The sequence below is a fragment of the Daphnia carinata genome, chromosome 8 (genome assembly GCF_022539665.2).
Source record: "Daphnia carinata strain CSIRO-1 chromosome 8, CSIRO_AGI_Dcar_HiC_V3, whole genome shotgun sequence".
NCBI classification, from domain to species: Eukaryota; Metazoa; Arthropoda; class Branchiopoda; order Diplostraca; family Daphniidae; genus Daphnia; species Daphnia carinata.
The window spans coordinates 6580827-6601575 of record NC_081338.1 but is presented as its reverse complement, the minus strand read 5'-3'; the positions used below and the strand labels follow the sequence as shown (position 1 = coordinate 6601575).

General features: G+C 41.7%; 7 protein-coding genes and 1 long non-coding RNA gene across 10 annotated transcripts; 7 read left to right on the top strand and 1 right to left on the bottom strand.

The window, feature by feature from the left end:
* Positions 1–379: 379 nt before the first annotated feature.
* LOC130700525 (pickpocket protein 28-like) lies at positions 380–3729 on the top strand. Its single transcript, XM_059496679.1, has 12 exons — positions 380–741; positions 1192–1291; positions 1362–1468; positions 1545–1710; positions 1844–1989; positions 2073–2205; positions 2287–2341; positions 2678–2893; positions 2957–3019; positions 3087–3246; positions 3324–3415; positions 3528–3729. The coding sequence occupies exons 1-12, from the start codon at positions 380–382 to the stop codon at positions 3713–3715; spliced, it is 1788 nt and encodes a 595-aa protein (XP_059352662.1). The 3' UTR covers positions 3716–3729.
* LOC132088194 (NAD(P)H pyrophosphatase NUDT13, mitochondrial-like) lies at positions 3472–5116 on the bottom strand. The gene is made up of 5 exons (XM_059496423.1): positions 4574–5116; positions 4227–4506; positions 4020–4160; positions 3725–3947; positions 3472–3659 (listed from the first exon to the last, which is right to left on the bottom strand). Exons 1-4 carry the CDS (start codon positions 5030–5032, stop codon positions 3745–3747), a joined length of 1083 nt encoding a protein of 360 aa, XP_059352406.1. The 5' UTR covers positions 5033–5116; the 3' UTR covers positions 3472–3659; positions 3725–3744.
* A 224-nt stretch (positions 5117–5340) lies between these two features.
* On the top strand, positions 5341–6603 carry LOC130700200 (GTP-binding protein SAR1-like). The gene is made up of 6 exons (XM_057522239.2): positions 5341–5496; positions 5769–5818; positions 5876–5995; positions 6057–6122; positions 6184–6416; positions 6484–6603. The coding sequence occupies exons 2-6, from the start codon at positions 5776–5778 to the stop codon at positions 6598–6600; spliced, it is 579 nt and encodes a 192-aa protein (XP_057378222.1). The 5' UTR covers positions 5341–5496; positions 5769–5775; the 3' UTR covers positions 6601–6603.
* A 1782-nt stretch (positions 6604–8385) lies between these two features.
* LOC130700191 (DNA-directed RNA polymerase II subunit RPB1-like) lies at positions 8386–10116 on the top strand. Its single transcript, XM_059496697.1, has 4 exons — positions 8386–8663; positions 8762–8819; positions 8917–8953; positions 8996–10116. Exons 1-4 carry the CDS (start codon positions 8553–8555, stop codon positions 9924–9926), a joined length of 1137 nt encoding a protein of 378 aa, XP_059352680.1. The 5' UTR covers positions 8386–8552; the 3' UTR covers positions 9927–10116.
* A 401-nt stretch (positions 10117–10517) lies between these two features.
* On the top strand, positions 10518–11447 carry LOC130700204 (uncharacterized). Of its 3 annotated transcripts, none has more exons than XR_009421640.1 (4): positions 10518–10566; positions 10733–10779; positions 10878–11020; positions 11087–11447. It is a non-coding gene; the product is annotated as an uncharacterized LOC130700204 (long non-coding RNA). The 3 variants fall into 3 exon arrangements; XR_009421641.1 differs by having other exon boundaries at positions 10519–10566; positions 10848–10950; XR_009421642.1 differs by having other exon boundaries at positions 10519–10566; positions 10848–11020.
* Positions 11448–11850: 403 nt separating this feature from the next.
* Positions 11851–13999, top strand: LOC130700176 (uncharacterized). Its single transcript, XM_057522190.2, has 3 exons — positions 11851–12108; positions 12176–12239; positions 12306–13999. The coding sequence occupies exons 1-3, from the start codon at positions 12091–12093 to the stop codon at positions 13847–13849; spliced, it is 1626 nt and encodes a 541-aa protein (XP_057378173.1). The 5' UTR covers positions 11851–12090; the 3' UTR covers positions 13850–13999.
* Positions 14000–15048: 1049 nt separating this feature from the next.
* LOC130700526 (synaptic vesicle membrane protein VAT-1 homolog-like) lies at positions 15049–17598 on the top strand. The gene is made up of 10 exons (XM_057522575.2): positions 15049–15223; positions 15285–15537; positions 15597–15735; positions 15799–16014; positions 16076–16375; positions 16440–16634; positions 16696–17077; positions 17140–17235; positions 17298–17417; positions 17474–17598. Exons 1-10 carry the CDS (start codon positions 15067–15069, stop codon positions 17596–17598), a joined length of 1983 nt encoding a protein of 660 aa, XP_057378558.2. The 5' UTR covers positions 15049–15066.
* Positions 17599–18156: 558 nt separating this feature from the next.
* LOC130700195 (uncharacterized) lies at positions 18157–20057 on the top strand. Its single transcript, XM_057522232.1, has 5 exons — positions 18157–18330; positions 18393–18652; positions 18717–19571; positions 19634–19739; positions 19807–20057. Exons 2-5 carry the CDS (start codon positions 18605–18607, stop codon positions 19869–19871), a joined length of 1074 nt encoding a protein of 357 aa, XP_057378215.1. The 5' UTR covers positions 18157–18330; positions 18393–18604; the 3' UTR covers positions 19872–20057.
* The last annotated feature ends 692 nt before the right edge of the window (positions 20058–20749 follow it).

Sequence of the window (20749 nt, the reverse complement as noted above, 5' to 3'; positions counted from 1 at the left end):
CACTTTGCCAAACTGCACGTATATACATATTAATGATGCACATAATAAGCAGAAGCTCCTTAACTCTGAAATGTGCTATAAAAAAAAAAGAACGTGCACCATTAGCTACCAAAAATATGTAACAGGTCATCAAAGTCCGCGTGCCTTGCCCGCACATTCGTAATTGCCTTCGTTTGCGCATTAATTAGACGATAACTAACACGGCAGTTTTTTTTTTTGCATATGCGCAAATGCCTCTTTGTGAACCTTGTATATCTCAACACACAACAAAAGGCCTTTCCAATTTCAGGTTGGCCGCCATTCCGGTGCGGATTTTTCGGGTGTGTATGTGTGTGTGTGTGTGTGTGTGTGTTGCGCAATAGGGAAGAGACAGTGAAGGATGACGGAAGCAGCGGTGGGCCATCGAATCAATCCGTTCTCAATCCATCGCAGCAGCCATGGAGACGGTGATGATGAGCCGTGGACGACAGCCGGCATGCCCGGAATGATCCGCAATCGCATCCAACCGATGATAATCTTAGGCGGTGTGGAGAAACGCCAAGCGGCCGGCGTGGCCAAGCGCATGAAAAAGGAACGCAACGAGAATAAGAAGAAGAAGAAGATGGCCGTCAGGTTTGGACGGTGCATTAATGCGACCAATATCCCGCCGACTTTCGGCGCCCACCTGCGCGATTTTATGCACGCCACGTCCATGCACGGCTTGAAGTACGCGGCCGAAAAGGAGGCCTCCTGGATAGAAAGGTAAGGAAGATAACACACAAAAATCATATGGGAATTAGAGAGATTTGTACAAACAAAAAGGGACGTTGCGTTTCGCGATCGTGATTTTGCCTCAACATCGCAAAGCAAATGCGGGTCACCTAAAGAAATCGGGTGAACGACTGGGTGACGTGTGTGTGTGTGTGTCGGGGAACAAGTGTCCGTTTTCTATGGCGTCATTATTTTAATCACATACACCTGCCTGCGCTAGGGATAATCAAAGAAAATTGTGTGTTTGAGCCGAACGTAACAAAAATGAACGGCGAAACGTTACGGCCGGCAGAGCGTGATGCCACACCTGCTGTTGAAATTCCTCTTTTTTTTTTTTCCTTACACCCACATGACTCATATGTAGACGCGAGTGTAACAGACGCCTTTTTGATAATTGATTGATTGATCAATATGTTTTTTTCTTTCCCCTTCTTTTTTGAGGTTTCTATGGATTGCCCTTTTCCTGGCCTGTTTCTGCACAGCTGTTTTCTTCATCATGCGCATGTGGTCCAAATGGGTTTCATCGCCTGTTATTATTTCGGTAAGTTATTCAAACTATTTCTTGAAAAAGAAAAAACTCGTAAAAATTTATGAGTTCGTAATAATTTCAGGTGGAATCGACCGATTTCCCGAACTCGCAAATCAATTTCCCGACCGTTTCCATTTGCAACGTCAATCAAGTGTCTAACGCAATTGTTTTAAGTTTAATCAGCTCCAAGTAAGGTGTCTTTATTAATTCTTTTTCCCGAAAATTTCTACCCTAAAAAGAAAAAATGACACGTCAATAAAAGCAGGTTCTATCGTGATGCCAATATGAGTCGGGCCAACGTGCTCGACCTGCTGGGTGGTCTGATGAGAGGAGGCGTTCCCGATAGCGGTGAAGATTATCTAACGCAACTCGAGGATAGCATTCACATCGGCAATCTAACGTCGGCCAACTTGACTTTCTTCATGCGGAACGTAATTCTAATCATTACCATTCCCGAACCAATATATCCCTCCCTTTTTGGCCGCTCCATTCCAAATTTATGTGACACTTTGGAGTTATTTTTAAAAAATTTTTAAACGTGATTTATACTACGTGTTAGTGCAGGTGGCACAGCCGTGCTCGCAGATGTTGCTCTATTGCGAGTGGCAGAGTAAGTCGGTCAACTGTTCCGAAATATTCCAGCTCGTGCCGTCCAATCAAGGCTTCTGTTGTGTGTACAATCTACAAACGGTTCATCTTAATAGGAAAAGGTAAAAATTTTTGTATTCGTTCAGGTCCGACCGTGGCGGAAACCGCAATCAACAATTGTCACTTACTTTTTGATGTGAAACAGGAACAGGGCCGTTCCGGTCGGCCAGCAACCCGTCAAGGCCTACGGTGAGGGCGTCCAAATGGGACTGACGGTCCTGTTGGATGCCCAAATCGATGACTACGCACTTACTTCATCCTTTTTCCACGGATTCAAAGTGTGTGAAATGCCTTACACTCATCGATTGTGGAGAATTGAATTTTTTTTTAAATGCGTTAATCTTTACAATGAGGGATAGGTGCTAATCCATCATCCGGAAGACCAACCTGATCCGTCGACAAAGGGTTTCGCGGGTAATGCACGATTAAAAAAGTGTCCCGTTTCAAGTGGATTTTAAACCCCCGCCGAAGCACGAAACGAAGCCCTTTCAATTGACATTTTTTAAATAGAAACAAATAAAAATTGTAAAGGGTAGCTTTCTCCTTTTAAGTTTATTATTGTTTCAGAGCTAATGCCATATCCTTATAATGCGCCCCTCTACGGATTAAAAAACACCATACGGTGTCAAATAGGATTTGAAACGTAACGTTTTCATTCCCCCCCCCCCCTCCTTTAATATCAAGCAAATTTTTTTATGTGAAAATAATTTTTTGTAATGATTAATATGTTAATTTGGGCTTTTTTTACAGTATCGCCGGGTAATGAGGTGTACGTTGGTGTTACTGCCTCGTCCATTTTCAGCACGGAAGACGTTCGGCTATTGGCTCCGACTGCACGCAATTGCCGCTACAACAACGAGAACACTTTAAACTATTTTTCCCGCTACAGCCAATCGAATTGCTTAATGGAACGTATGGCGAAAACCATCGTCCGGCAATGCGGTTGCCTTCCCTTCTATTTTCTAGGTTATTCTATTTTTTTTTTTTGTTCTTCTATTAGAGATAATTATTAATTTTTTTTTATTCAAGTCGGTGACGAAGCTACTCCCACCTGCCGTTACAAAAAGAAACCATGCGTTCAATCAGCTTTCCGTAAGGAGGGAACTTTTAAATAGAGCGAGTTAAAGACGTGAACTAGTTCTTATACGATTTACGGTAGATGATTTCTATAAGAAGGATGTCCACTGCCCGGTGAATTGCAACACAACGTCTTACTCTGCAGACATTTCACGCGGTCAATTTCCTAATGGCGATTTCGTGTCGTCCCGAATGGCTCGTGACATTAATCCGAACATCATCTCAAACGGATCTTATTTACAGTTGAGTTTGAAATGCCTTTTTAAAAATTAATTTTGAATGATTGTTTCAATGGGAATCATATTTTTGATCGTTTCAGAAACAACGTGGCTCTTGTGCACGTCTTCTTTCGCGATCGTAGCGGCATCCAGTATCGGAGGGACGTTCGTTACGAATGGCAAGATTTCGTCTGTAAGATTAACCTTCGATTTCCTAAACTGAAAATTTCTTTTATTTACAAACGTAACCAGCGTTATATTAACGTATCTCGTGATATAATTGTGCTAAAATTGATTTTTTTTAGCCGCTGTTGGAGGTTTACTGGGCCTTGGAGTGGGTTTCAGCCTCTTGAGCTTAATGGAGATCCTCTATTTTTGTGGTTTGCGGTCCTGTCTACGACGTAAGCGCGCTTTTCTAGCTCCGGCACCTGTTCACCCTTTGAATACAGTTAAATTTGATGTTAAGAAATGCCATCTACGGCTCCACACATGAATTCTATACCGAAACATGACGTTAGTTTTTCAGCCGCTTAACCACGCATCGATCAAGGAATGGGCTAAAGTTCCACGAGGTGGAACAAAAAATTGGTTTGTTCCCTCTTTGATGGCGGTCATGGTTTCCAGCGGATTGGTTTTGATAGAGTCCAAAGAATGTCTGACTTCTTCGACCGAAAACCAACGCGCATCCTCCAGTTCCGACGTGTCAACATCTAGGGTTTCGTTTCCTAGTTTCCAAATGCAAATTTATTTGGTTAATAAAAAAAAATGTTTTTCAATCTTTAAAATACAACGTCTACCGTCGACTATTGCATGGCATCCAATCATTAGATTGCTCGTTGGGAACGACCAATGCTGAGACGCTTTATAATCTACGCTCAGCACGGTGAGGCCGACTTCTTCGGCTACTTCTCTACGTATACCTTCCTCTAATGTCTCTCCTGCATAAAAATTAATTCTATTAAGCGCCACAACTGAATTGTTATACATTACGCTAAGGTTATTACCAGAGTCAACATATCCGGCGATACACGAATACATCCCTTTAGGATGGCGTCCCTGTCTGACGAGAAGAAGATTACTCTTCGTGTTGTCCGCTACCAACACGATACCAACAGGAGATAAAGTAGGATACCAAACTTCCTCACATTTGTGGCAGGTCCTACACGAAGCGGTTGAATTCCTTACTGATGGACTACCACATTTAGCACAATGAGTGTTTCTTCTATGCCAATTGAAAATAGCTTTTGCTTTAGAAGCAAGAGAGGCTTCATATGTAGGCATCATCTGCAGCAATAGAAAGATTCTATGATTAGGAATAGAAGTAAATGAGCTCTTTGTTATGTTACACTACCATCAGGCTCAGGCGGAAATCTGTGAAAGATCCTTGGGATTTGCTTAAGACAGCCTGTTTAGATTCTTTACCAAATCCAACAATTTGGGCAGCAAACTGGAACTGTCCATTCTCTGCCATTCCCAGTAGCATTGCATTTTCTAAGAACAGCTTTGGCTCTACTTGCAAATCATCGAAATCCATCCAAGCGATGCTAAAATTATCTGTTAGCAATGGGTCTCCTTTGTAGTATACCAAGCATTTGCCTTTTCTTACGACTTCTTCTGTTATCCCCGTTTTCTCCCGCAGATTTTGCAACATTTTCATTCGCTGGACATAGGAAAGCTGTCCACCCAACTGGCCAGATATATTGCTGATCGAATGACATTTTCGGCTTGGATTCCATCCTGACCTATTTAATTTGGTGGTACTGAAACGCAAAGCTATAGCCAACGAATGACACACATTTCTTGAATTCATGATATCAACGATCACTGTTTTTAATTAGAAAAACACATCGGAATTTGGTCAAGGCCGACGCAAGCAGACGATATTAGAAATCCTTTATCATACAAACTTAGATACGTCAACACATGTGTGCCAAATCGAAAAAGTAATTTCAATAAAATATAATCAGAATTATTAATTATTGTGGCTTAATGCCCCAAAATGTAAAGTAGACTTTAGCAAACCATTGAAACATTTTTAAATTCTCACATTTTCTTTTAAAAAGGAAGTACAAACAGCCAATGGAATGTATTTGATGTCTCAACAACGCATACTTAGTTAACGGCTCTGTCTTGATGCTGACGTCAGCTTTAAGGCATACGTTCACATACAGGTCTTGAGATTCGTTGGGGGAGTACCACCGAGCTTAATTCAGACTGGATTGCGATTGATACTCATAGTCAATCCTGTGACCCCTAATTTATTCGAATACAGAGGTGAGTGTGAAGTGCTCCATTTTGATCGTCGGAAGTTCTGTTTGTACAGCAACTGTCGAATCGAGGACAGCTGATGAACGCCAACCCTTTTTAGTCCTACCACTTTTACTGGCTTCTCAATCGTTTGCCTTTCACGTTTGCTTGCGTATGACGTAAATACCAGGCTGGTTTCTTCAGCTGTTTCAGCTTTTCCCTCTTGCATAGCACTAGGTCAAGTCAAAGTTAGCATTCGTCAGTGATTTAACACTCCTGTTCTGTCAATTTATTTCCAGAATCAAAATGTTTGTGTGGGATTGGTTTACAGGAGTCCTTGGCATGCTTGGTAAAAACTATTATAAACTGTATATATTTTTTATTTAACTATCATCTTATTCTTTAGGCCTGTGGAAAAAGTCTGGAAAGCTTCTCTTCCTTGGACTTGATAACGCAGGAAAAACAACACTTTTGCACATGCTGAAGGATGACAGGATGGCTCAACATGTACCGACTCTTCACCCCAGTGAGTTTTATTGCTTCCGTTTGTTGTTTCTGTAGCTATAAAGTTTTTGTTTGCAAAACAGCGTCAGAGGAATTATCGATTGGCAACATGAGGTTCACCACATTCGATTTGGGTGGCCACACTCAAGGTGAGTAGCAAAATTTACGTTATTCTTTTGAATGTCTTAATATTAACGATCTTTCAAATAGCTCGGCGGGTTTGGAAAGATTATTTCCCAGCTGTGGATGCAATTGTATTTCTCGTCGATGCCTTTGACACTCAACGCTTTCCAGAAAGTAAAAACGAGTTATGCTCGCTCTTAGCCGATGAACAATTGGGACATTGTCCCATTCTTATACTCGGCAACAAGATCGATAGGTCTGGAGCAGCTTCTGAAGATCAATTGCGTTCATATTTTGAGCTGCACAACACTACCGGAAAAGTAGAATTTCTCTTTCACCTTAACTTATTTAATTACTCTTACTATAAATTTTAATTTGCGTTTACAGGGCAAAATCCCACGATCTGACCTATCCTCTCGGCCCTTGGAATTGTTTATGTGCTCAGTCCTCAAACGTCAAGGCTATGGCGAAGGTTTCCGCTGGTTAGCTCAATACATTGATTGAGAAAAGTTCGAGTCGGGGAGGAGAATAAACACACCTTATACCCCCTCTCCTCTTCCATCTTTTATTATTTACCGAAACATCCAAAACGATTCCTTTTCGTTCCCCTCTTGCGCTCCTCCTTTCCGGTTTGTAATTGATCAAGCGAGAAAAAAAAACAGCAAAGTAATATATCGGCTCTCGGTTTCTGTCCCTTAAAAATATTTTCTGTCGATAATTTCAATATATTTTTGAGTCGTTTGCCGTCATGTGCGATTACTCTTTGTATATTTTGGCCCCGTGGTTTGTTAGCAACTAATTCTGAATTTTGCATGAAACTTTTTTTGCTCATTCGAGATGATTCTTTAGTTAGCAAATGCGTATTGATTGTCGAGCTCTTAGCTCGATTTGTCAGTCTAGTGAAGTGAAATGTTGATTACAGAAGCGAGTGGTATCTTTCTGTGCCTTCAGTTTGAAAACTCCCAATTTATTTGACTTCAAACTTTGATCCTCTCAACTAGGGCAGCTTTTTAATTGAAACTAATGTTATCATTGCGATAACCGTGGTGTGTAAAATCCTTGAAAAGGATTTTTAAAAGACATGTATCTATTTTTAAAGACAACATTTTAAAGATAGGTTATGTCGAAATTGTTTCGATCGTCAGCCGAATTCAGCTAATGTTAGCATATTGCAACACTGAGAAATCTTACAAGCAATAAATTAGCGTAGAGTTCTCGCACATGCACGAAAGTCTTGTATGTACTTAATGTAAATGAAGGCAGATCTAACCTTAAAATGTTTGTTTTGTAAGAGAAAGCTGTGATGTAACGTGAACATCCATTGAAAGTTGCACATCAATGACAGGGTTCTGCAGTCGAATTCCAAGGAAGAGTTCCATCCTTAATGTTGTTTATATCGTACGTTTTAGCATCGAGGTCATTTATCTCACAGACGATTCTTATTACTCGTTCTGGCCTGTCGGCAGTGACATGTCAACACTAGCAAGATCAATTGTGATGTTAACATGTTTCATTAATTGCACACATTTAGCTCAGTGGAGTGGCATCAAATGTTGGCTGACAAATAATCTGTCCCACCTGAACGCTTTGGTGGAAGCTTATTGACAGTGTAGAACATGCATTCTTCCATTGAAAACGTGATGATGTGATCGATCTCACTCACTTCGATTCCTTCTAGAAGGGTGATGTATCCTGAACCAGTCTTCAATAGTTCCTTGAAGTAAAAAAGCTTGACAATTGCACTCTAACGAAGCAGGAGAAGATTGGAAACGTTTCTTGGCAAAGTTCAACAACCACTGACAGGCACAAGAAGGAACTTCAGCAAACAGGTATGCATAGAAGCCAACTGAAGAAAAACAGGCAAACTATTCTTTTTAAAAGTACCATCAAGGTCTTCTCAAGAAAAGTACTGCATATCTAGAGGGAAAAAATAACTTCAAAATAAGAGAAATTGAACAGCTTCCAGTCCACTCGTTCAGGTCCCTATGCCCCGTGGATTCGTTTACTGAGAAAATCTTTTGACGTTTGATGTCCTTGAATTAACTACCCTCTAGAGATTCAATTCCAAACTTTCAGAAAGGCTAGAACCTCACTAAGGTGTGCTTAATTACATTAGCTAGGTGAAACAGAACTGTGCCTTACATCAATTCGATCCAGGGCATCCGCCAAAGGACATTAACTGTTCTGTTGGCTTTATGAAGGAAGACCAAGTTACGAAAACAAACAATATGAAGTAAAGAAGACATAAAAATGATCGTTGGACAGAGTTGATGATGTTGGTACAGTTTTTTTCGGTTTTAGTGGTCATCTGTGCTAGTACATGACTGATGGTTTCATTAAATTTTCGTTGACCGATGTCTAGTGCAAGATGGTATCCTACTTATATACTTGTGTGATGGCAGCCAATATGTCGAATTTCTCTTTCTTTCTATTTAAATTTCTTTACCGCAAAACATATGTGGACAGGTAATAACGACTGGTATATAAGCACCGGAGTCGCTGTTCCAGAAGACACATCACTTCCTGCTGTACAGCAAGAGCTCACAATGAGAACTACTGGACAATCTGTAAGTAAAAACTTAAACCAGGAATGCACAGTTAAATTCTGCATGATCAACTTAAGTTTAAGGTAATTCATTTAATGGGTTTTCTGTTTGCATTTTAGGTTCTTCTGTTATGTCTCGTGCTGGCTATTGCTCTAGCCGACCGTGAAAAACGTTCACGTAAGTCTGTCGTGATTTTTGCTAATTTGAAAACTTACGATCCATTTCGCATAAAATTTAGTTCTGTGCATGAATGTGCCTTTAATTTCTTTTGCAGCCGATGGGCATGGACACCACGGGCACCATGACCACGAACACGATCACGGACACGATCACGGACACGATCACGGACACGATCACGGACACGATCACGGACATGGCGGTGGTGTCCCAATTCACACTCCTGATGTGGGTGCCGGATATGGTAACCCAGTAGCTGTTTCGTCTTACAATACGCAGCCAGAACAACAGTATTACGATCAACAGTCTTACTCTGCTCAAGCATCTGTTCCTTCTTACGATAACCATCAAGGATCTTCACAACACGAAGGCCAAGCAGCTCCTCTCTACAATTCCCCAGCTTATGAGTATAGCCCTCCTGCCCCTGCCTACAGTCCTCCTGCTCCTTCATACAGCCCTCCTGCTCCAGCATACAGCCCTCCAGCTCCTGCATACAGCCCTCCTGCATACAGCCCTCCTGCGTACAGTCCGCCTGCATACAGCCCTCCTGCTTACAAGGCTCCTGCATACAGCCCTCCTGCATACAGCCCTCCTGCTTACAACCCGCCTGCGCCTGCATACAGCCCCCCTGCTCCTCAATACTCCCCACCTGCCCCTCAGTATCCAGCTCCATCTTACAGCCCTGCAGCTCCACAATACAATCCTCCAGCTGCACAGTACACTCCTCCTGCTCCACAATACAGCCAATCTTACGAAGCACCTCAACCATCGTATGAAGTCCCTCAACAATCGTACGAAGCCCCACAAGAGGTGTACGAAGCTCCTCAACATTCTTACGGAGCCCCAAAAGCCAAGAAACCCAAGGGTAGTTATGGTGCCCCAAAAGCCAAGAAACCCAAGGGTAGTTATGGCGCTCCAAAGGCTACTAAGAAGCCCAAGTCCAGCTACGGACCTCCCCAGAAAGCTTACGGTGCTCCTCAACAGTCCTATGCAGCTCCAGCTCCTTATTACCAAGTCCCAAGTCAATCTTATCAAGCCCCGGCTTATTCTGCTCCTGCTCCTGTCTACACCCAACAATCCTACACTCCCCAAGTCTATGGTCGTTAAGTATTACATGAATCTGCTGGCTGATTCATGCACTTTCATCTTTTTGCTAAGGCACTGTAATCTCCTATTTTTCCCTTATGCTTACGGATGATGTTAACCCCGCATTTTCTTTGCAGTGCAATGATTCCCCGTCAGCAATTGGAATGTTTATCATCGCATTTTACAGTTGTAATGAGAAACACATTAAAACTAGTTTACGAAACAATTCTTACTTTATCTTTATAACAACAGAACTCAAACGAAATAATCCTTAAGCGAAGTGAACATATGGCAAGCCTAACTTTATAGTTCTCCGTATTCTACCCGGCGTGTCATTTGCTTTCCAAAAAAAATGTTAAGCTGAGCATTTACACGTTAACGTGGCATTTCATCAGTGATGCATCGGAAACATTTTGCATACGAGAGAAAGGGTATGGGTAACCTTTTGAATTTTCCGATCCACGTGTCTAAAAATTTCACCTGCGGATAATAATCAAGGACACAAGTAACTGCAGAGGATGGGCGATCATATTTAGGAAGTGCTGGGCGCAGAACGAGAGAATGTCGAGTATAAAAAGGTCGGTCAAAGTGGAAACTATATGCCAGTTGAATGATGCGCCTCAATGGTTGACATCGGAATGTCACGAACAATCGGTTACAGGTAAATCAGATTTTTAATTTATATTAGGATGTAGTAGAGGTTTAAAAGTATATTATCTAACTATGCAGTTAATGCAGAACTCATAAATTGTTTTTTGGAACTGTGGTTAGTGAAGTATACTTGTTAATGTAAGTTAAGATAACTGAACTTTTGTATCACTTTGTAGTTCGACATGTACGACGGTCAATTAAAGGTTGCAAATTATATCAAAAGGTATTACTTTATTTACTATTGAAGTATGTAATGCAATTTACCTGAAAGAATAATTTAATCATTCACAGCTTTTTTCTTTGGAATTGTCCTTATTTGAGGTCGTCTTCATTCCATTTATCTAGTTCACTGGAGGAAAGTGTTCCAGGAGAGAACACATACGAATTGCATAAGGTAAAACAGGGTCCAGGCGGTGAAGAAAGTGAAATGGAGGAAACTCTGTGCGGTGAAAATGTCGGTTAATGTAAAAACTGCGTGAGTTTTGTATTTCACACGCGAATAACCACATTAATGGTCTTGATTTATTTAGCTGGGCAAACTTACCAACGTTCAACTGGTTCGTAGGTGTACAAACAGGAGTCACGTCGCTGTCCAGCACCTTCCAGGTATGCGATTGCAACTAACACGAGAATTGAGTTTATGCAGTGGTAACGGAGAAAATGAAATGTTTGGTATTGTTTCTCCCGTTCACTCGACCGAAATCTAATGGTACGTTAACGAGTGTTCTTATCGCTATTAGCGATGTTAACCGTTGTCTTGGACCTTTTTTTATTGTTCTATGATGTGTAACACTGTGGATTCTAGTACGTTTAAACATTGTTTTTCTATACGCACGTGTAACCAATTCCTGATGTAAGTAGCATGCAAAAATATTTGCAAAAGATTGTGAATAGCAGTACAAGAAAGCATGCCGTTATGTCGGTTTGTTCTACATTACGCTACCTCGTTTTTCCCGGACGCAGTGGGGGGTTTTATCGGACCGAGATTTCTTTCGTGAAAGCTCGGGACAGTTGCTATTATTCAGCAACTGTGAGCATAATTTATTTTTAATAAAGTCCTAACTAGTTAATTCGTTGACTATTTCAACAGGTGGACAGTAGGCGTATTGGGCAGGTGGATAAGTTACGAGAGAAAAGGCCTTTCTCCCGACTAGCAGGGAAATTCAAATGGGCCAGGTAATCAGGTAGATTAAAATTAGCCAAGAGAAAGATGGCGCGTTACACAAAAAAAAAAAAACGATAGAAATTAAGGGTGCAATTAAGCGGATAGAAGGAGGAAGGTGTTGCTGTTTGTGGTCACTAAAGTCTGTTTAAATGAGGATTGAACAGGTGCGGAATGTTTTTTTTTGTTCGCGTTCTTCTAATTCCGATCGTACGTTACCGACTTTATTTGCGTTGGCATTTACGATGTTTCAGTTTCTCTTATTTTCTCCTACGTGTGTGGCATTGCCGAACCTGAGTATAAAAAGACTGGCCGTTCGTGTTCCAGAAGTCACATCACTTCCAGCAACAGCAAGCGCAAGTTGAGACAATCATGGCAATCCGTCGATCCGTAAGCTTCGAGTTGTACATACATTACGATTATCGTCCTTGCGTTTTAATTTTGGACTTTCTTTCAGTTCCTGGTGTTTTGCCTTTTATTGGCAACTGCTGTCGCAGATCTCGGCCGCGTGAAAAGATCCCGTAAGTTTTGTTTGAATGTTTAAAAGGCAATCGCTGTTTGGTTGTCTAGTTTTCTGTTAATTGTAGCGGATGGACATCATGGACACCACGAACATCATCACGATCATGCACATGGTGGTGGGGCACCAGTGCACAGCCCGGGTGCGGGAGCTTCGGCTTTTGGTGGTCATACAGCGACTCACGATATGCAACCACCTCAATTTTTTGATCAAATGCCTAATTTTGCTCAAATGATGGCCTCATCGTTTGATGTCCAGCCTTCTGCACCCTCTTTTGATGCCCAGCAAACTGCTCCATCTTTTGATGCGCCACAAGGTCCTCAAGGATATGGAAGTCAAGCGGGTTCTTTCGGTCCGCAAGCTCCAGCATTTAATCCCCCAGCTCAGGAGTTCGCTCCACCGGCTGATCAGCCGCACCAACATCAAGCAGCGCCTTCTCTCGAGCCTCCTACTCTAGTGTATAATCCTCAGCCTCCTGCCCCAGCGTTCAACGCTGAACCTCCTACCCAAGCATTTAACCCTCACGCTGCAGCTCCAGTATTTAACCCTCAGCCTTCCGCTCCTGAATTCCATTCACAGCCTCCAACTTCGTCATTCAACCCCCAACCTCCTGCCCCATCATACAATCCGCAGGCTTTTGCCCCAGCATTCAACCCCCAACCGCCTGCCCCAGCATTCAACCCCCAACCGCCTGCCCCAGCATTCAACCCCCAACCGCCTGCCCCAGCATTCAACCCCCAACCGCCTGCCCCATCATATAATCCGCCATCTTTTGCCCCAGCATTCAATCAACAGCCTCCTGCCCCAACATTCAATCAACAATCTGCTCCTTCACCGTACAATCAACAGCCTCCTACCCCAGCATTTAACCAACTGCCTGCTGCTCCAGTGTACAATCAGCAACCTGCTGTTCCATCATTCAACCCTCAACCTGCTGCTCCATCATACAATTCACAACCTCCTGCCCCAGCATTCAACTCTCAACCTCCTGCCCCTTCGTACAATTCACAGCCTCCTACCCCAGCATTCAATTCTCAACCCTCTGCATACAATTCGCAGCCTGCTGCTCCAGCATTTAACGCACAGCCTAGTGCCCCATCAAACTACAACCCTCAACCACAATCCCCACCTGCCCTGCAATCCTACCAAGCCCAACCATCCTCTTTCGGTCCTCCTGCTCCCCAATATAGTCCTCCTGCTCCCGAATACAACTCACCAGCACCTTATTCACCTTCAGCTCCATCGTACGAGGCTCCACAAGAATCGTACGAAACCCCCCAACAATCTTACGGAGCTCCAAAAGCCAAGAAACCCAAGGGCCATTACGGCGTTCCAAAAGCCCCCAAAGCCCCTAAAGCTAAGAAACCTCACTCGGGATACGGCGTTCCTAAGGCTAGCAAGAAACCCAAGTCCAGCTACGGAGCTCCTCAACAATCCTACGACTCTCCAGCTCCTTCCTACCAAGCCCAGCCTCAATCTTATCAAGCCCAGCCTCCCTCTTACCAAGCCCCAGCCTATTCTGCTCCGTCTTCCGGCTACGCTCAACAAGCTCCTCAACAATCAGCTTACCCACCTCAATCCCGATTTCAACAACAAGGTTATGGTCGCTAAACGTTATGTGAGTTTGCTGGTTGACACTCAGAATCGTTATGAAAGCTTTGCAATTTTTCGCATTTTGTTATCTTTCTTCACTCAACAACGTAGTCCTCTTTTCTCAAGCACTTTAGTTATTGTTACAATACAAGTGTTATTTTCGCTTAATCGGTTACTTTGTTTGGAAATGTTCCAAAAATGTAGTAGATGATTCGATGAGAGGCTCTTTTAGTATTCATCAAATCGAACAGGAATCCGCCAGGTAAGGATTTGCTTTAGTTTTGTTTTTCATGCTTTCTTACAATGGTAGTCTCAACCAACGCATCAATGGTTGTTGCTAAGCTTTATCCAACACAAAACCAAATGAAATCTGCATTTTCAGCACGTAGAAACAAATCACAAGTATTTACGACGATTTATACTTCTAGCAATGAAAATAGATAACCTTCCCATGAAAGCCTTGGGCAATTTCATCAACGATCGTTATTCGATTAAAAAAAATAATCGTTGCTACGGCCGTCAACCTGTGATACTGTATTTTGTGTTAATTAACCTCACAATCCCTTCTTATGATGGTAACGATATTCATTTTACCTGCTAATTGTTTTTTCATCAAATTAAGAGTGTTCTCTTCTATGTCGAGAAATTCAATGTTCGTAACAGGTAACCCAAGATTTCGTGTTTACCAGCGAAAACGAACAAGGCGAAACATTGGAATGAAAAAAGGAATTACCCGATGCAAACTCGATGGAAAGAGTGAGTCAGTTGCTTAGTCTAGTCCCAAGGTTTTTCGCTGGAAGGAAATGGGTGCCGGACAGAGACAACACTCAGTCGTCATATTTCGTAGAACTTTCTTCTATTGGATCAAGTCGTGTCATTTTTTAAACGTTAACTATGCGTCTTGTGAAAAATACGGTATCTTTAATGATTGAGTGCATTTAAATAGGACTGAAGAAAACGGTCGCAAACGTCGGTTAAAGCCCAGCGATTTTAACAGCCGTAAAACGAATAAAGTTCAACGAAGACCTTACTCTTCCGCGAATTCTATTCTTATCAACGTTTCCCCGACCTCATAAAACCAGAGCCACAACATCGCAAAAGATACATTCCATCATTGATGGTCAGCCAAAGAACAACGCTCAACTGTTTAAATAAGTATATACCATTGAATTTCAAAAGAATTGATTTGGACTAGGATTTTATTCGTGTTTTCAACTGATTTTTAGAATTTCAAGATGTTTACTGAAAAGCATGAAGTTCAATCGAAACCTTACCGGACGCTGGAGCCTCAATCCGTCAGCCAAACGGTGAGCGAACATCCAACGTTAATCCAGAATCCTCCGGCAGGCCGTGAGCAGAAAGGCAACCTCAACGAAGCTCAAGAAATCCAGAGTAAGTTTTGTCCAGCACATTTTAAATTCTATAAATTATATACGTATTGATAATTGTGCAGGAGAGGTACACGAACTTCGTCGTCGTGATGAGGAAGAACATCGCCGCAAGCAACGAAGTGCTTTGAATAGATTTGAACAGCATTTGAATCAAAATGGAGGAGATTTATCTCCCATTTTGACTCAGCCAAGATTGCCCACTGAAATGCGATGCATTCAACTAACGAGCTTCGGACTGGGCAAGAACATCAACGTCGCCAAAATTCAACTGCCGTTACCGATGAAGCATGAAGTGCTCATCCGCTCCTATTGCTGGTAATATCCGCATTTTAACTGTCGTAATTTCATACTGTAAATTGACCTTGTATTTAAAGCGGAGTGAATTTCAACGATATTATGACCCGCAACGGAATGCTGGACAATTGGGTACGTTCATTGAAAGCGCCTTTCACCATGGGAAGTGAAGTTGCTGGTGAAATCGTTGGACTGGGCAAGAACGTCACGGAATTGAACGTAAGATTTCGGTCATTTTTTTTTATTTTTTCTTGATAATGCAATTTGTGTTTGGCGTTGCAGTTGGGTGATCGAGTTATGGCTCTGCCTGAGCGTCGCGGTTGGGGCGAATACGTCGTTTGTCGCGTGGAACATTGTTTCAAAATCCCAGATCAAATGAGCTACAATGATGCAGTAGCTTTAACCGTGGACGGCATAGTGGCCCATTCTTTGTTGTTCCAGATGGGCAATCTCACTCCGGAGAAAGCCATTCTTCTGCACTCGACCCCCGGTGGACTGGTAACTATCAATTATGGAACTCTGTTAAACGACTTAATTAAAATTCACGACTTAATTTCAGGGAAATATGGTGACTCAAATGGCTAGCACCGTTCCAGACACCTGCATATTCAAAATTGCCAGTGAAAAGGAAGAAGGGCAAATACTGACGTCAGACCAATTCGTCCATTACATCGGACATGACAGCGATTACGTTTCAGAGATCCGTCACAGTTCGCCGCACGGAGTTGATCTCGTACTCGATTGTCAGTACGAGGATAATTTTCATCGGGATTTTAATCTGCTGAGACCCATGGGCAGGTATGTCATCTTCGGAACTCAAGCTGTAATCAATCGTGGATTCTTCGATGCCGCGAAATCCGTAAGTGGAATCATCACATTTTTATGTGAAAGTTCGTTAGTATTCTACAATTCTCATCTCGTAGTGGTGGGGACAAGAGAAGATCTCCCCGTTGAAACTCTACGAGGAGAACAAGAGCATCTGCGGCTTTAACTTGCGTAACCTGCTTTACTTCCAAAAGGATCGCCCTTATGTCCGCGAAGTATTCTGCAAAATTTGCAAAATGTGGCAAGACGGCCAAATCAAACCCGTTGTGGATTCCGTCATTCCATTTGATGACGTAATTTGAATTTGTAAACATCAAAATCAATCGTGTAAAATGGTTAAATTCTTTCGCATAGTTGGGTGAAGCGTTGCAGCGTCTGCAAGAAGATGGGCAAAATGGCAAAATCATTTTGGATCCTACGACGACTAAAGAAAGGCACGAAGAGCCTGATTACTATGACATGGCTGAAAAGATTGTGAAGCAACGACACTGGGATCAGAAACCTTTCCTTAACAAGTTAGGCTTACCCGAACCGGACGAGTTGGTCAGAGATGAGCAATTGGTTAAGGAAGAACAAGAGAGGGCCCAACGTGAAAAGCGTGAGGAGATTGAAAGGAAACTACGTGAACAACAGCGAAAGATTGAAGATCAACAACAACAATATTACGAGCAGGAATTGATGAAACAAATGCAAAGAGAGCAGCAATTCTTAACCGCTGCTCCGACACGGCCAGCAAGTAATTTTGTTTTAACAATTGTTTTGTTATAAGTAGAATCTTAATTTTTTTTTTTGCTTAAGTTGGTCAACAAGCTCCTCAATTTGTCGAGGCCCAAACGGTTCCCCAGACTTATGAAGTCCGCACAACTAGTAAAGGATCCGGCGAACCTCCAATTGGTAAGTTTGTATGAATGTGTCAAATTGAGTTTTTTGGAATTACTTGTTTAAATGCTTTTCAGTTTATGATCCTTCATCTGGAAAAACAATTTACAACGTTACTGAAACTGTAACCACCCCAGTTGTACCTGTTGTCCAGCAAACGACTCCTGTAGAAGTTGTAACACCTGTAGCAACGACTGGTAGGATCCAATTTCATTCGAATAGAAGCAGAGTTAATTGTTTCCTTTCAATTTAGTGACCAACGTAGCAACTACGACTGAGCAGTTGCCTTCAGCTCCGGTGCCGACAACAACCGAGACAGGAAGAGAAGCCATCCTCACCAAAGAGAAAGGCATGTCGTTTGTTAATCGTCGTTCTTAAAAGTTTTACTAATATGAACGTTAAATCTTTTAGTTGCCCTGTCAGTCCCCATGAGCGAGAAGGAAGTAAAAGAATTGAAAGAACAAATTCCATCGGCTGTGGTGGAAGGAGACAAATATCAGCAGGGTTTCTTGGAGAAACGTGAGTGTTTTTTCATATTTATGGTTGAAATGCAAGTTAAGTGATATAATAGTCGCTATGTTTGCTTGTGCAAATTCCTAGGTATTAATGAATGAAGCCAGGCATTCAGAACGTTGAGGACCTTCATCTTGGCGTGCTTTTTCTTATTCTTTATCTTTCTTATTTTCCAACTTCTTACGCCGAAAATCCTAAAACTTCTTCCTATTTAGATTGAGATTCTGTGAAAAAAATTATAATTGGCTTCCTATTCAAAATAAACGAATTAATATTGGGAGTGTTTTTTTTATTAATTGGGACTGTTTCCTAATGGGATTTCATTCAAAGATTTGGCAACTTGGCATCGTTTTCATAGAAATAGAAGAAGGAAGGGTGCGATAAATTTGAGCGCCCTTTCTTGCCCTCAGTTTGCACGTGGAGTTGGCACAAGTAAGATGGGTTTGGAGACGCTGTGGCCACAGTGGTGTTTGTGTTTGAACCGGTGATTTCAAGAGCTCTTCGAGCAAATTCTGTCCCTTTGGTTACACAATCAAATGCTTTTGGGTTCCGGTGGTCAATCGAACGCATTTGACAAAATATCCACCGTGTTCGAAGGTTAGTAAAAAAAACAACTGATATTCGCTCCCGTATGTCTAACGTCTAACAGATTCGTCTAGCCTTCAACAGGATTACAGAAAGGTGTGCAATTACAGTGTCTAGTTTGTTTTCTGTTACAGTTGCGTATTGTAACACGACCTTCGTCTCGCCATTACCGAATGCCATTCATTTGCAATATCAGATTGAGTCATCAGTGTTCCACGAATTCTATGGTGTAAATTTCACTTGATTGCCTGCTCCAATCTGTACGTAAATAGAAATAGCAACCACAATGGAATCGAGTTCCCCTCAATGGGACACCATGCTTTTTGGAATAGAGGTAATATAAAATACTATACAGCAAACAGTAATACTATAGTGCGAAACCTTAAATATCTTTTCAGGCAGAAAAACTAGTAGGCATCAAAGCAGTTTGGAAGTATTTAAATGCTTGTCGTAGAAATCTAGTCCTGGAAACCCAAAAATTCGAGTCAGAAAAGCGATTGTACGAATCTGACCGCGCAGCAGCTTTGAAACAGATTCATCTCGATTTACAATCGAAATTCCAATGCCAATTGGACTATTTAGTCAGTAAATTAGATGAAGCTTCCATTCTATTGCAGTCGAGAAAACTAAAAATCGCCAATCAATCACAATACATAAACTTACTGGAAGACAAGCTCAGAAACGATTTTGGTGTTGAACTGCCAGTTATTATGGAAGAGATAAACGAAACTCCTCTGGAACTGCCACAACTGAGTGTTTCATTAGACAGCGCTTTTGTGGATGATGCGATGGAACTCCATACGTCAGTGGAACCGAGAAAGAATGAAAAACTTTCTTACGAAAACCGAATTTCTCAGCTGGAAGCGGATGTTATGCGACTTGAACAAGAACGAGACCAGTTGAAAATTCAATTAATTTCAGATCATCACCCAGAATCCCCCGTGCATACAGAACAAGACGTCCTCTTGCCAGTGTCGCTACAAATTAAAGAACAAGATGATTACAAGGAACCAGGAAATCCAGTCGCTGAGCCATTTGATAACGTAAACGCACAACTAGATACGTCAGATTCCAGCGGACTAGAAACGGAAGACTCTACGACGAGTGTCACTCCCCCTTTGGATTTCTTGGATGCAAATGAAGAAATAGTTAACGCTGTTAAAACTTCTTCCTCACAATTTAGTGCGGCACAAACATCGTACTACAAAATCCTTAACAACTCGTTGAAACCGTCGCAATCCGCTTGGATACAAGTACTTTTCCAGCTGAATTGTTTGTATGGTAATTTTAAGTTAAATTGCATCTTTTGTTGCAGACTGAATTGCTAGAAACGTGCAACACTAATCTCCAATGTCTAGAAGCAATGCTATTCTATTTGAAAAGCGGTTACGAAAACGCTGGGTTGAAAAAGCTTGTTCAAGGTATTCAACGGGAATTGTTTTGTATTTCGCACTATGTTCATTTTATTGATTTTAATCTTTTTAACAGATTTGATGAAAAAATGGGTGATGCTTGATGCCAAACTCTTCCTTCTTGTTCAGAAGGGAATCTAACAATGGATCGATCTGCCAATACATTGCTGAAAGTAATTTAATTAGCCTCTCAGGGCATGTCCCGTTGTAGTTAATGGGCTTGAATTGAAACATAACAGGATTTCTTTCATTATTGTCATTTATGTTTCTCACTAAAAACTTTGAACGTTCTACCAAATATTTCTCTTTCACTGTGTCCCGTTTAGCGCACACCATTTTGCATATTCGTTACAGCTACGGGAATTTCAGAAGGAATATACAGTTTCATCTCAACTCTTCCGCCAGATTGTGCTAGAAAATGCACGTGTAATGAACAGTTGGACACTGGCCGACTGACTTACTAAACCATTTTTATTAATAATATTCTCTTATTTTAATACGGAGGATCCTGGAAGAGAGTAAACTTAAGTGTCGAACATAATGCCCTACGAAGTGTTCTTTAGCCCGAGGAGTTGAAACGATTCAAACAAGATTTGGTGGTTGTGGTGGTTTTAAAACAAAAGGATTCGTAGTGAAGAGCCACACGTGCGGATCGGTTAATTAGGTATCGAATATGGTAAGCAGAAAAAGAAACTCAAATGTTTTGGTAAACAATTAAAAAACTTTCTTGTTTTGTTATCACCTAGCTGTTATTAACTTCGATCATGGACCATATGGTGCACGGTTAACTGGAGAAAAAGAAACTTTTTCTTGGAACTTTATTAAATACGTGTCGAGAGTGATTGGACACTATTTCCTCGCCTGGTAACTTAAATTATTCGTTTTTGTTGGTGGTGGTATCAAACGAGGCTTTTAATTTATAGGGTATTCTTTCAAACCGATAAATTGTTGTTCTAATGTGTTGGAACACATGGAGAAAGCTGGAAATTCACATGTGCTGAGGACTTCCCCTGGAAAAA

Excerpts from the sequence above, each read along its gene's own strand:
- LOC130700525 (XM_059496679.1), top strand. The coding sequence starts at position 380 with ATGACGGAAGCAGCGGTGGGCCATCGAATCAATCCGTTCTCAATCCAT. Across the intron at positions 742-1,191 it reads GAGGCCTCCTGGATAGAAAG|GTTTCTATGGATTGCCCTTT; the intron begins GTAAGGAAGATA and ends TTCTTTTTTGAG. Across the intron at positions 2,894-2,956 it reads CCTTCCCTTCTATTTTCTAG|TCGGTGACGAAGCTACTCCC; the intron begins GTTATTCTATTT and ends TTTTTATTCAAG.
- LOC130700191 (XM_059496697.1), top strand. The coding sequence starts at position 8,553 with ATGTGGACAGGTAATAACGACTGGTATATAAGCACCGGAGTCGCTGTT. Across the intron at positions 8,664-8,761 it reads TGAGAACTACTGGACAATCT|GTTCTTCTGTTATGTCTCGT; the intron begins GTAAGTAAAAAC and ends TTTGCATTTTAG. Across the intron at positions 8,820-8,916 it reads CGACCGTGAAAAACGTTCAC|CCGATGGGCATGGACACCAC; the intron begins GTAAGTCTGTCG and ends TTTCTTTTGCAG.
- LOC130700195 (XM_057522232.1), top strand. The coding sequence starts at position 18,605 with ATGGAATCGAGTTCCCCTCAATGGGACACCATGCTTTTTGGAATAGAG. Across the intron at positions 18,653-18,716 it reads CCATGCTTTTTGGAATAGAG|GCAGAAAAACTAGTAGGCAT; the intron begins GTAATATAAAAT and ends ATATCTTTTCAG. Across the intron at positions 19,572-19,633 it reads CGCAATCCGCTTGGATACAA|ACTGAATTGCTAGAAACGTG; the intron begins GTACTTTTCCAG and ends CTTTTGTTGCAG.
- LOC130700176 (XM_057522190.2), top strand. Across the intron at positions 12,240-12,305 it reads CGGCCGCGTGAAAAGATCCC|CGGATGGACATCATGGACAC; the intron begins GTAAGTTTTGTT and ends TGTTAATTGTAG.
- LOC130700200 (XM_057522239.2), top strand. The coding sequence starts at position 5,776 with ATGTTTGTGTGGGATTGGTTTACAGGAGTCCTTGGCATGCTTG. Across the intron at positions 5,819-5,875 it reads AGGAGTCCTTGGCATGCTTG|GCCTGTGGAAAAAGTCTGGA; the intron begins GTAAAAACTATT and ends CTTATTCTTTAG. Across the intron at positions 5,996-6,056 it reads TGTACCGACTCTTCACCCCA|CGTCAGAGGAATTATCGATT; the intron begins GTGAGTTTTATT and ends TTTGCAAAACAG.
- LOC132088194 (XM_059496423.1), bottom strand. The coding sequence starts at position 5,032 with ATGAATTCAAGAAATGTGTGTCATTCGTTGGCTATAGCTTTGCGTTTC. Across the intron at positions 4,507-4,573 it reads ATTTCCGCCTGAGCCTGATG|ATGATGCCTACATATGAAGC; the intron begins GTAGTGTAACAT and ends CTATTGCTGCAG. Across the intron at positions 4,161-4,226 it reads CGCCGGATATGTTGACTCTG|GAGAGACATTAGAGGAAGGT; the intron begins GTAATAACCTTA and ends ATTTTTATGCAG.
- LOC130700526 (XM_057522575.2), top strand. The coding sequence starts at position 15,067 with ATGTTTACTGAAAAGCATGAAGTTCAATCGAAACCTTACCGGACGCTG. Across the intron at positions 17,078-17,139 it reads TGCTCCGACACGGCCAGCAA|TTGGTCAACAAGCTCCTCAA; the intron begins GTAATTTTGTTT and ends TTTTTGCTTAAG. Across the intron at positions 17,236-17,297 it reads ATCCGGCGAACCTCCAATTG|TTTATGATCCTTCATCTGGA; the intron begins GTAAGTTTGTAT and ends AATGCTTTTCAG.